Source organism: Apium graveolens, chromosome 7, assembly GCF_009905375.1.
Source record: "Apium graveolens cultivar Ventura chromosome 7, ASM990537v1, whole genome shotgun sequence".
Taxonomy (NCBI): Eukaryota; Viridiplantae; Streptophyta; class Magnoliopsida; order Apiales; family Apiaceae; genus Apium; species Apium graveolens.
In genome coordinates, this window is record NC_133653.1 from 254,029,849 (window position 1) to 254,044,179 (window position 14,331).

The 14,331-nt window shown below is 35.0% G+C and overlaps 1 protein-coding gene and 1 long non-coding RNA gene across 2 annotated transcripts; one reads left to right on the forward strand and one right to left on the reverse strand.

Moving 5' to 3' along the window:
- The first annotated feature begins 3,074 nt into the window (after positions 1-3,074).
- On the forward strand, positions 3,075-5,813 carry LOC141674679 (protein FAR1-RELATED SEQUENCE 5-like). The gene is made up of 3 exons (XM_074481385.1): positions 3,075-3,392; positions 3,540-5,230; positions 5,798-5,813. The coding sequence occupies exons 1-3, from the start codon at positions 3,075-3,077 to the stop codon at positions 5,811-5,813; spliced, it is 2,025 nt and encodes a 674-aa protein (XP_074337486.1).
- A 3,146-nt stretch (positions 5,814-8,959) lies between these two features.
- LOC141671886 (uncharacterized) lies at positions 8,960-9,326 on the reverse strand. The gene is made up of 3 exons (XR_012555287.1): positions 9,262-9,326; positions 9,117-9,182; positions 8,960-9,022 (listed from the first exon to the last, which is right to left on the reverse strand). It is a non-coding gene; the product is annotated as an uncharacterized LOC141671886 (long non-coding RNA).
- Between the last annotated feature and the right edge of the window lie 5,005 nt (positions 9,327-14,331).

A 14,331-nucleotide genomic window follows, 5' to 3' on the forward strand; every position in this document is an offset into this window, starting at 1 on the left:
ACTCCTTGTAAATGATCAAGTATAAAATGTAATGGTTGCAAATAAACGAACATGTAGCACATGTATATAAACTAGGCTGAGGGCCTGGTGAGTTGCGAATAGTAATTTGCCTTTGAATTCCGTGTTGGCGGTTGGGAAAGAATCAAAACGCGTTTCTAACGAAGTAGTATATGTTAATGTGTAATAATACTTGTGGGGACTAAAGTTAAATCAGATATCTGGCTAGAAAGTTCAAGGTAGCATTCTCATTTGCAATTTCGTTACTTTGTAACCGGCCCGCTAGATCTTTCACTTTCAAACACAAAGATTTTTTTAGTTAAATCTGGAAAGATAGATTTGGATTTAATATTGCTCATTGTACCCTACATCTGGAAACTAATGATTTAACTAATGAGTGATACTTTGGCTTTATCTTATCTAGACTCGTACGTGGTGCATGTTGATTGTTTGTTTTCATAGTTTGAGAGAATATTCATGACTCAAATTTGATCGAGCCGACAGTTCCTCGAACTGTGCTCTGTAAGATTTGGTTCCAACTCAAGTCCAAAAAATTATATGAAATCGATTAAAATTTGAATTTTTTTTAAATTGACGCCTAAAATTTGAATTTTTTTTTAAAATTTTGGCGCTTAAAATTTTAAAATTTGGAAAATTGTGATTTTTCCGCCTAACGTAAAGCAAATTTGACTGAATTCCGTCAAATTTATATTTTTGACCGAAAGCAGTCAAAAATATAAAATTGACCGAAGTAAGTCAAATTTAACCGTAATCTATATTTGTCAAATACAATAACTTTCCGGTGCATTCTGCTCGCCAAAAATATAAAAAAACATATAATTTTTGTTATTATGATTTTGTGTCACTGATCAATATACAATTTATGTTATGTAAATAATTAACACACCAAAATAATTATATATCATATTTCATAATTATTAATTTTATTTTCATTACAAACTTACTCGTAAAACTTAACTAAAACTTTCAAATCGAATTCTACGACACTACTTTTTCTTTATATCTAGTTTGACGGAAATGGTCACCGGACATTGTTCGGTTGATGAATAAGCTCCTATCACCGGAATAACTTCGATTGTTGAAAACGCTTTTTCCACCAAATTTTCATAAGTTGAATTTGCTATTGTTAATGTTATATGAAATAAAATTTGTAAGACATTAGTTTAGCATGTATGAATATGTAAGTGTTTGTATATGTATATATATATGTGGAAAATAATCAGGAGCCAACGTGGGTTGGGGGGACAGCCAGCCAACCCACAGCAATGAAACATTGCGGGGAAAGCAATGTTTCAATGCGGGTCTTGCCTTCCGCAATGAAATATTGCGGGATGTTTCCATGCACAGGAAATATTGCGCATTCCGCAATGTTTCATTGTTGGGCCGCAATGTTTCATTTTTGTCCAAACTGCCCCTCTCTTTAGCTTATTCTAATATTTAACTTATTTATATAAGTATAAAAATAATATTAATGTTCAACAGTAATTAATTTTTTAAAATATGTTAACATTAAATATAAGTAGTAGTAATATATTAAAATATTATCAATTTTAATAATAAATTTATCAATTTAATTTTTTCGGTACTTTTTCTTTAAATTATCGTATGAATAATTTTAGTTTAAAAAATAATATTATTAATTTTATACTTTTTAGTGAATTGAGTTATTTTAGTTTAAAAAATTTATCAACAGTCAAACTTATTTTTTGTGCAAAACTTATTTTTGTGCCAATATTAATAAGAATTTTAAAATTCACAAAATTAAATTTGGCACAAAAAAAAATTTGCTGAAAACATTTCATTTGACTGTTGAAATTGCCGCGATGAAACATTGCGGCAGTTGAATTGACTGGTCAATAGAGCAGAAGTTTGACCGACACGCCGGCAGAAGCTTGTGAATTTTAAAATTCAGATTTTCACCTATAAATAGTCTTGCCTCATCTCATTTTTTTTCAACATTCTCTTCTCTATTTTTATTCTACATTTTCTCTTCAACATTATCTTCTCTAATTTCCGAAAAATGGTTTTCTACTATGATTATGACAATAATAAGGTAATTATCGATGGTGTGGCTTATGACGGGCCCGAAGGAGACGAAGACATGGCAATAGCTCTCCGCCGTATTCAAATGGCGCTTGAGCGCAAGAAAAAAAAGGAAAATGAAGCTAAAGCGAAGGCGGAAAAGTCGAAGAAAAAGAAAGACGACGATAAGGGTGATAAAGGCGGTTCTTCCAACACCGTTAAAGTTTGATCATTCTCGTCGACATAAAATGTTATTATGTATTTTTTTTGAAAAAATATTTGAATGTACTCCATTTATGTTTGAATGAAATAAATTATTTAATGTTTTATTTTTCTTGTACTTGTCCAATTTATTTTATCAAGTTTAAATTTTAATAAACAAATATAATGCTAAAATTTGAAAATGTGAAAAACTAAAAAAATGAAAATTTATCGAATTTTCGTTATCTATAAAAAATATAAAAATGGACACTTTACCTGGATTCTTTCGAAATAGAAAAGGACACGCATGCTTCTAATTTCTCATGTCCACTAATAATCTCTCAATATCTAATTCTTTGTTTAGATAATTGCATGAGATAATTGATCCGACGTTGATATTATTATTAAGTTACTCTTATAAATATTTATATTTTCAAAATAATATTTAACATATTAAATGAAATATAATAAGTCTAGAAACTATTTTTTATAATTATTTTTGATTAACTTTCTAATTTTAAAGAAAATAACAAAAATAAACAACCCAACCGCAATGTTTCATTGCGGTGGACACTTCCCCCCGCAATGAAACATTGCTGGGGTACGTTGTAAAGTTTTTTTTAAACTGCAAATATTTACAGTTGTTGGCTTGGGGGTTTGTACAGTGCCGCAATGTTTCATTGCGACCATCGCAATGAAACATTGCGGCCGTGCATTTAATGCACACACCTACCTTAAAATGTCTGTATTTTTGAGACATTGCTGTTTTTACTGCTTCTTAACATTCTGCTCAAATTTATTCTTCTGAAAAAAAAGGTTAGTATTCAGTATCCATGGCTTCTTATTTATTTGATTATTCAAGTTCATCTAGTGATCATAACGATTTTAATTATGTTACCCCCCACACAAAAAAGAGGGTTTATCGTAAAATCTTTAATGATGATGAAGTAATAGATGTTGATAGTATTGAAGATAAAGTTAATGATCCGGGGAAGCGAAAAACGCATAGTGATGATGATGTTGGTTTCGGTTGGAAGAATCACGATGTTCACGGTGATTCCGATGATAGTAATGATTCTTTTAATGGCGATGATGATGATAAAATTAATGATGAAAATTTTATTGGAAATATGAATGATGTAGTTCCTTGTGTTGGTATGATGTTTGATTCGTTGGATGAAGCGGAAAGTTTTTATCGAGGTTAAGGTCGAAGTATAGGGTTCGAGATAATTATTCGAAGTAGTCATAAGCATTCAAGAAATGGTGGTATATCATCACGTTTGTATATATGTCGAAAGGGTGGAAGATTGGGCCCAAAACCCTTGGAAGTTGAAGATAGGGCTAAAGGGAAACGACCTCGAGATGTTATTCCTCGAACTTGTTGTCGTGCTCGTATGTGTGTTGCTCACAAAGTAAGCTCAAACAAATGGGAAGTAACCAAGGTCAACCTAGAGCACAATCATGCTATGGTTACATCGGATAAGGTAACTTTCATGCAAAGATCACGCAACATAGATCCGTTTACCCGATCTTTGATTGAGTTATTCAACAAATCGGGTATCGAGACCCCGAAAGTGATGAATTTACTTAGTGAGACGTGTGGTGGTATTGAAAAAATTGGTTTTTCCGCTCAAGACGTACGAAATGTAATACGTGACATTCGAAGACGGGTTTTTGATTCCGGTGATGCGGAGTGTGGATTGGTTTTGTTACGAGACTTGCAAAAACAAAGTGATGGCAATTTTTTCTACCGAGTGGATGTGGATGAGGAGAATCGGGTTAGGGGTTTGGTGTGGGTTGATCCTCGTTCGCTTAACGCGTACAAGAATTTTGGAGATGTGGTGACTTTCGACTCGACATATCGGACTAATAGGTATGACATGCCTTTTATTCCAATTACGGGAGTGAATCACCACTACCAAAATATTTTGTTTGGATTTGCACTTATAAGGGACGAGAAAGAGACTACTTATAAATGGGTTTTGAAGACTTGGTTGGAAGCGGTCGATAACAAGCCACCTATTACCATTATTATGGATCAAGACATCGCTTTAAGTAATGCCATTTCTGAGGTTATGCCTAACACCAACCATACATATTGTACGTGGCATATTAGTAGCAAGTTTCCCGAGAAACTATCTACTTTGTATACTCAATACTCGGAGTTCAAGACGGATTTTAATGCATGTATCTATAAGTCATTGTCACCAACGGAATTTGAAGGTAGGTGGGAGGACTTGAAAGAGAAATATGATCTTGAAAATCACAATTGGCTAAATGATATGTATGCAATTAGACGACAATGGGTTTTTGCTTTCACGAAACAACATTTTGCCGCCGGTATGACTACCACCTCAAGGAGCGAGTCTATGAATTCATTTTTTGATGAGTATGTGAAAGCGTCGACCGGTTTGAAAGAATTCATTGAGAATTCACAAAAAGCTTTGGACTCACAATATTTACGGGAGGTTCAAGCCGATTTTGACACCGAGTACAAGGAAAGGAGACTATTCTCTAACTCGTCAATGGAGATACATGCCTCCAAGATATACACAAAAGAGATGTTTAAGCGATTTCAAAAAGAGCTTCAAAAAAGTCAATCTTTTGTTGTGAAAAGCATGAAAGGTTGTGGAGATTATCTTTCAAAGATGTATTTGGTAGAAAAGTCCACCTTGCCGGAGATTAATAGAAGGAATTTTTTCTTGAAGGTTTCCATCGACGGGAGTTTTTCTTGTACATGTAAAAAATTTGAACATTCCGGGATGATTTGTAGACACATGATCCGTTACCTTAACAAGAAACAAAAGACGATGATACCACCAGATCTTGTAACAATGAGGTGGACAATAAACGAAAACAAAGTTGTGGGACCTCTACCGTGTACGCCTCGGATGCTTGGTAATGTTGTAGAATCTCAAACGACAAGATATAGTGGATTGTGTAAAGCTTTCCAAGGTTTGTCCGTTGTTGGTAGTTGCTCCGTTCCGCGGTACAATTACTTGATGAGCGTGATCAAGAGAGAAAAGGAGTATGTGATTAAGTCTTTTCCGGGAGAAAAGAGAGAGAAAAAAATAAATGAGGACTATGAAAGTGATGAAGAAGATGATCCGTTATTAGATCCCCCAAGGTCACAAACAAAAGGACGTCCAAAAGCGGGTAGATTCAAAAGTGGTATCGAGACGTCAAGTTCAAATAAACAATTTCGAAAGTGCAGTTTTTGTGGGGCGAGGGAAGAAGGCCATGATAGAAGAAATTGTCCCTCTAGATTATTAGGAAAAAAAGGAAAAAATTGATTGTAATTTCTTATCATGTACTTTGAAATATTAATGAATTTTAATTAAATATTTTCAATGTTGTTAATGTTAGTACTTGTTGCCATTATTAATAATCCCAAAAAAAGAAGTGACTCCAAAAAAAATTTGAAAAAAAGTTATTTTTGAAGATTTTTTTTTCCAAAATTGGGCAGAAAGTTTTCTGTAAAACAGAAAAAGTATTATATAAAAAATAAATCATTTGCAAGTGCAATGACCAATCTGCAAATTTATGCAAAACCCAGATTACCCCCGCAATGAAACAATGCTGCATCCGCAATGAAACATTGCGGCATCCACAATGAAACATTGCGGGCCTAAACTGGGCTTTGCCGAATTTTGCATATTGGTCACTGCACTTGCAAATGATTTATTTTTTATATAAAACTTTTTCTGTTTTACAGAAAACTTTCTGCCCAATTTTGGAAAAAAAAAATCTTCAAAAAAAACTTTTTTTTCAAATTTTTTTTTGGAGTCACTTCTTTTTTTGGGATTATTAATAATGGCAACAAGTACTAACATTAACAACATTGAAAATATTTAATTAAAATTCATTAATATTTTAAAGTACATAATAACAAATTCGGCATGACCTCTTTGTTTTTAAGTTAAACTTTACCTGTAAAATAAAAAAATGGCATGACCTATTTATTTTTAAGTCAACCAAAAACCTGTAAAATTTCAAACCAAACCAAACTAAACTTAAAAATGAATGGCCTTGACATGCCAACTACAAACAAACCAAACCAAACTAAACTTAAAAATGAATGGCCTTGACATGCCAACTATAAACAAACCAAACCAAACCAAACCAAACTTTAAAAAAATGGCCTTGATATGCCAACTACAAACAAATCAACTAAAATAAATAAATCTAACCAACCAAAATAAATACAACCAATCTAAATAAAATACAACCGGGCAAAATATGTACAACTAACTAAAGTAACTACAAGTCACTAATCAAATAACAAACTAGTGTCCCGCCTCTCTTTGTCGAATGCCCCACTCAGAAATGTGTCTAGCAACCCCTTTTGATAACTCGTGCGCCATCCGATAGCGAAAAGTCTGTACATCAACTTTAGGGTTCCACACAGCTGATGGCAAGGAGATCCCGTTGAGCATAGCATCCATGTACTTGGATACATACACACCACAATCATTGCCACCATCTTGCTTGGGTCGAGCATCAAGACCATGAACCCGGGTATATTTCAATGGAAATCGAGATGGATGCAAATAATTGAGCATATATGGGATCAACTTTTCCTGCAAATAACGGGAAATGAACCTAACAAGTCATTATTTAATTATTAATCTATTTAAAACTACTGGTAGGGAATTAAAGAATGATATTTCACGGGAAATGAACCTAACAAGTCATTATTTTATTATTAATCTATTTAAAACTACTGGTAGGGAATTAAAGAATGATATTTCACGGGAAATGAACCTAACAAGTCATTATTTAATTATTAATCTATTTAAAACTACTAGTAGGGAATTAAAGAATGATATTTCACGGGAAATGAACCTAACAAGTCATTATTTAATTATTAATCTATTTAAAACTACTGGTAGGAAATTAAAGAATGATATTTCACGGGAAATGAACCTAACAAGTCATTATTTAATTATTAATCTATTTAAAACTACTGGTAGGGAATTAAAGAATGATATTTCACGGGAAATGAACCTAACAAGTCATTATATAATTGTTAATCTATTTAAAACTACTGGTAGGGAATTAAAGAATGATATTTCACGGGAAATGAACCTAACAAGTCATTATTTAATTATTAATCTATTTAAAACTACTGGTAGGGAATTAAAGAATGATATTTCACGGGAAATGAACCTAACAAGTCATTATTTAATTATTAATCTATTTAAAACTACTGGTAGGGAATTAAAGAATGATATAGTTACAATAATGATATTTCATGGGAAATGAACCTAACAAGTCATTATTTAATTATTAATCTATTTAAAACTACTAGTAGGGAATTAAAGAATGATATAGTTACCATAATGTAATACTGGAAGGGGTGAGCGATGTTCCCTGTTGTGTCTTTGTCGTCCCTAAGAGGATCAATGTTTAGCACTCTCATTTTGTTGAGATTAACAACAAACAAGAACCAATGAGAGCTATCACACGTGGGGAAAAATGCAAAGTCACAAAACTGAAGAGGCAAGCTACCCCCCTTGTTAGCATAATCTCTAAAGAACCTCTCCATTGACTTCTTGGCATCACCTTTTAGGGTATTCGGAGAAGCCTACAATTACAAGTCAAAAAATAGGTTAACATTTATACAGCATAATTGATATCTGTTTATAGAAAAGCAGGTTGGAGCATTGCTATTTGTTTAATAGAGTACCTTCAAGTTAGGACAAAACTCAAGTGCCATCGCCATGAAAAAGCTAGGAGCAATGAAATACCGCCTGGGCTTGAAACTTTCAGTTCTGGGAATTTTTTCCCATTTTTCTCAGAGTTTATCCTCTCTAAGTCTCAAGAGCTCACCATAGGCATTGAGAACATCATCCTCTACCCAAAACTCTGGTCGCAAAGTTGTTACTTGGCTATGTGTAAGAGGATAAGTAATGCCCCGCTCACTGTGATCACGCCAAATGTAATCAACCTCTAAACTCCAGAAATGCCGATACAACCACCTCACTTTCCGATTTTTTAGTGGCCTTGTCATATCACCACGCCGCTCAGGACCACCTCGTTTCGCCGCATCCTCCGTTAAATCTTCAATTGAGTCCATCTACAAAATAAACAAAAACACAATTAGCATATTTGGAACTAGTTAATCTAAGGCCATTTACTTTAAAAAAGAGTTAAGAGTTATTACATCAAACATGTCCCGTAGCTCACTAGGAACAGAATACTCGCCTATGCCCAAATGTACATATGGAGTGACAAGGGAGGAAGAGGCCTCTAAAGATTCTGGAGTAATAGGCATCTGCAATCCATAAATTAAGTACACATTTAGCACTTAGTTTAATCCATTTATAACTAGTTGTAGGGAATTAATCCATTTTAATCCCATTTAGTTGACATAGTAGGGAACAAATAATACCTTTAGTGGAATAGGTTGAAATGTCATAGATCTGTGAAATGGTGTCGGAGTAGTATAATCAACCTGCAATTGGAAGCCGATACATAAACATATTCAACACACGAAGCTAAAATATTTTAGGTGCATAGAATGACAATATTTGTTAAATATTTGTACCTGAGGGGGAATGGATATAGGTGTCGGAGCAGTGGTGGGTGGAACATCGGCAGGAGATTGAACCTCAACTTGCAATTTGAAGCCGATACATAAACATATTCAACACTCGAAGCTAAAAATGTGTAAGTGCATAGGAGGAAAATATTTGTCAAAGATTTGTACCTGAGAGGCAATGGATACAGGTGTAGGAGCAGTGGCGGGTGGAACATCACCAGTAGACTGAACCTCAACCTGCAATTACAAGCCAATACATAAACATTATTCAACACAGGAAGCTGTAAATATGTAAGTGCACAGGAGGACAATATTTATAAAATATTTGTACCTGAGGGGGAATAGATACATGTGTAGGAGCATGGGTGGCTGGAATATCACCAGTAGACTGAACCTCCTACAATTACAGCCGACACAGACATATTAATCGAAGTTCTATGATGCATGAAATGAAAGCTTTTGTTAGAAATTTATACCTCACGTGGACGTTTAGGGGGGACAAGTACTGCGGTATCCTCCTCAGGACCACCAGTCTCATCCTTCCATTAATGTAAATTAAAGACACACAGGTCATTTATATATTCAATAGACGAAATTAAAAAGATCACAAGTTCGTGAATGATAGTTATTAGTACCTCACGAGGACGCTTCTGAGAGATGGGGGCGCTGTCTATTGCGAGCTACTAGGAGCTGTATCATGAATGTCTACCTCACGTGCATCTCCAGCAGGAGGCTGACGCTCAACAAGAGGCTGCTGAATATCTTTCGGTCTGATGAAAGCGGGCCTACTGTATCCAAGACCCTTCCACTCAGTCATTACCTGATCATAATGTGCGAGAAAATCGGGAATGACATCATAGAACCAGCTAGGAGGGCCGTGCATGTGGATCATGTATGTCATCTTCATAGCACTCTCTAACTACAAATAAATAACGATAATCCATTTTACAAGTAGTTGTAGGGAATTAACGATAATTCACGGGAAATTAACCTAAATAAGTACTTATTTTCATTTTTAATCCATTTTACAAGTAGTTGTAGGGAATTAATGATAATTCACAGGAAAATAACCTAAATAAGTCCTTATTTTCATTTTTAATCCATTTTACAAGTAGTTGTAGGGAATTAACGATAATTCACGGGAAAATAACCTAAATAAGTCCTTATTTTCATTTTTAATCCATTTTACAAGTAGTTGTAGGGAATTAACGATAATTCACGGGAAATTAACCTAAATAAGTCCTTATTTTCATTTTTAATCCATTTTACAAGTAGTTGTAGGGAATTAACGATAATTCATGGGAAAATAACCTAAATAAGTCCTTATTTTCATTTTTAATCCATTTTACAAGTAGTTGTAGGGAATTAATGATAATTCACAGGAAAATAACCTAAATAAGTCCTTATTTTCATTTTTAATCCATTTTACAAGTAGTTGTAGGGAATTAACGATAATTCACGGGAAATTAACCTAAATAAGTCCTTATTTTCATTTTTAATCCATTTTACAAGTAGTTGTAGGGAATTAACGATAATTCACGGGAAAATAACCTAAATAGTTGTAGGAAAATAGGTAAAGACTACAATTGGAAACAAGTGAAGAATACCATACCGCATCACCCATCATCTGCTGAGGGTACCAGTCACGGGGTTGTATGATATCGCCCTCAGGGGGTACACAACGAGCGATCCTCATCTTACTTACCCGTCTATACCACTGCATATACTCGGCGAAAGATACAAACCCGCCCTCAACAATCTCCGGCCCGCCCGTAGCCACATAACTCTCCCACTCGGCAACATACTGCTGATGCATAGCAAGACGGTGAGGCCGCTGAAAAGAAGACTGTCTCTCCAACCTCAGAACAGCGTGGTCAAACGGATCATCCGGTATATGCTGGCACATCCCAAACTGTCTCAGTACCATATCAGAATACTGGTACTCAATGATCTCAAATGCTACCTGCGGGATACGACCAAGAGCCATATGACGGCACACCGGGAAATGAGTAGCATCAACATCATCAGGATCAGCCTCTCTCTCGTAAAGTCTGGCATACGGCTGCCATGTCACCCAGTGTAGCTGTAAACTGTCCAAATCACCCCGGTAGTTACGTGTATGGTGGTGGGGGTTTACTCTACTAACCTTCACTGGCTCAGCCCACGCGCACGCCCTCGGCCACTGAATATCCTGCTGAGGCGCAATCTCCGGCCTCCCGGGTGCCAATCTCTCGTAAGCCCACAACATCAATAGCAGACTACACCCGTTAAAGGTGCGAACAGACCTATCAGCCGACAAAGTCAGTGATCTGTACAAGTGTGCCAAAACAGCTGCACCCCATGCATAATCACGAATCTCCGACTCCTCCATCAGTAGCTGCATATACCGGGGATGCACCACGTCCCGCGAAGATGTAGGGAAAAGCAAGCCTCCAATAATAAATAACATATAGGCTCGTGTATGCACTCTGCACTGCACCTCAATCTGAGCAGCATCCATATCTCTGGTATCAGCTCTCGCCCCGTACCGGTTCCTCAGCTGGTTAAAATGCAGCCCATCCTTATAGAACTCCCTGCGCTCCTGCTCTGACATAGACGGATCCTCCCAGTTCTTCATGAATCACGTCTTCGGGTGCTCAAGCTCGCCCTGGGTGAGAGGACGGCCAGTAACCGGTAATCCCAGAATCATATAAACATCCTCCAAAGTAATAGTCATCTCCCCACACGGCAGATGGAATGTGTTAGTCTCTGGCCTCCACCTCTCAATCAAGGCCGTAATGAGTCTGATGTCATTCTGCCGAACCACTCGGGGGTTGCCGAACGCCCCAAAACCATATGCATCCAACAGAGCCTGCTGATCTGGAAGTATATGACACTCACTCATCCTCGCTGTCAGCTGTCTAACATCTACGGTATTCCTGTCCCCGCCCTCCTAGATCAGACTGCTAATATGGCGGTCCTGCATAGTCAGCAAGGATCGATCAAGTGGTCCACACTCCATGTCAATAGTATCTGCAATATTTTAAACCAAAAAGCACATCAGTACAACTTCAAACAAACAGTAATTATGAAAAAGAAAACAAACATTCTTTCAGCTTAAGAATGATACTCTTCAGCTACTTCTGTGTTTTGAAACTCCAGTTTTCGATATGTCAAAATTCTGATTTTAGTTGGACTAAAACTGTGGCTCTTTCTTTAGCCATGGAACCAGCATTGAGAATTTTGAGTAGAAATTTCAATGCTGTCACTAACAACACCAATCCCACACCTTCTGAATGATAATATTATTTATATGGACTCTTATGACTTGAGTAGTAGATATAAGATTAGATAATGTAGCATGATTCCACAATTCTTGGTTAAAATACTGGTTATACATTTGTTTTAAAGATTCTCTTATTAGATATACATGAAGAAAGAAATTAGTGAGGAATGGCAAAGAATACTAGAATAAGATATTCACAATATTTTTGTATCAATCTGGTGTCTCAACAACTGCAGAAGATATAGGTAATGACAAGTTTAAGAATTCTTACTATGTTCTTATAAATAAATGACATTCTAATGAGTGGAATGCCATCTTGTAGAGTTGCATTATCACAATTTGTGGACATAAAAACTCTATCCAGAATGCAACAAAAAACAAAGTTTACTGTTAGATAAATTGTACTTGAATTCAAGCAATGATCTTAAAATATTGTACTTCACACCTTAACAGTTTAGACACCTGATGTAAAAAATCTCAAGCTTAAGAATGATACTCTTCAGCTACTTACTAATGTAAAAAACAAACTAATTCTCAGAGGACTTTCATCAAACACTTCATTGGCATTAATAAAAAATTAGCTTAAAATAAAAAAAACTACAAAATACACACAAAACCCATCTAAATTACCCCTAATTCGAAACCTAATTTAACCTAATTATTAACTAATTTACCCCTAATTCGAACCCTAATTATCACATAATCAACATAATTTCGAACAAATATCACATTCACATAAAAAAATCGAATAGTAATCGAATAAAATCGCACTCAAACTCAAACTCATTGTATAATCGTGTGTGTGTTGGTGTAATCGTGTGTATAAGTGTGTGCATAGCTATAAATCGTTTGTATACCTGATGAACAAGAAGATCAGTGGAGTGGTTGTGATTGAAATTGTCTCAAATCGCTTCAATGTCGCTGATGGTCGTGTTTGAGTGTCTGTTTTTGAGTTTCTGCGTGTATATGCGAGTATCTGTGCCTGAGTTTCTGTGTCTGTGTGTAAGGTAAAACGACTACCGCAATGAAACATTGCGGGGACGCAATGAAACATTGCGGAGGTATAATATTTGTGTTTATTTGACATTATTAATGTTTAACATTATTAATATTTTCAAATATTCAAATATTTTCATTTATTATTAAAAATATTGAATAATTAAAATATTTAAAAATCAAAAATATTTTCCTTTATTATTTTAATATATATTATTAAATATTTAAATATATTAATTTCATTTTAATGTTTCAATACTTTTAAAATATTGAATATTAAATATTAAATATTAAATATAATATTAAATATTATTATAAAATATTTTATAATATTTTTTAAATATTATATTTTTAATCAGAATTATTAAGAATAATATCTTATTAAATTAATATTTATGTAGTTAAAAAAGCATTGATAAATGAATTAACATAGGAAAAGGGTAAAAAGGGGAATGGAGTATGTGGGCCACTCCCGCAATGTTTCATTGCGCCCTCGCAATGAAACATAGCGGTAATAGCGGATCCTAGCCATTCGTTTTTTACTTCAATGGTCCTGATTTGTTGGTTGAATAGGGTCCCTATCCAACTATGGCTGTGGATAGGGACCCTATATATATTTGTGTATATTTATGTTTATGATGTGCGGTAGAAGGTAGGGAGAGAGGTGGATGTGTGGGGGAGGGTATGGAGAGAGGTGGAGAGGAAAGAGATAATGGAGGATTAGGATGTATATGTATGTATATAATGTAAGGGAGTTGCTATGACGAATCTGGACCTTTGGATTGTACCTCAGTGAGTATGTTATCAAATTTATTTATTTTTCTGTCATTTTCATTTGACTTTTTCAATTTTTGATATTTAAGTGCTAAAAATTAGTATTTCTACCATTTAATCTCCAACTTATAATCATATAACTAGGGGTGAGCAGAAAACCGCACAAACCGCAAAAACCGCCCGCACCGCACCAGACCACACCGCAAAATGCGGTTTTTAATTTTCGTGGTGCGGTTGCGGTTTGAATTTTTAATAAACCGCACGGTGCGGTGCGGGTTGTAATTTTAAATTTCTGAAATGCGGTTCAAACCGCACCGCACCTCAATATTTAATATATTATATATATACATATATACACACACTTATATTCCTATCGAGTAACATAAACAACCATTTTATGTTCTTAGTTAAACTGAATTTCACCAGATGGCCATAACATCCTTATTGAGTTAGAATTATATGTTAAATTCATTAAGGAATTCAAATGGATCACACGATCTTCTGACAAATA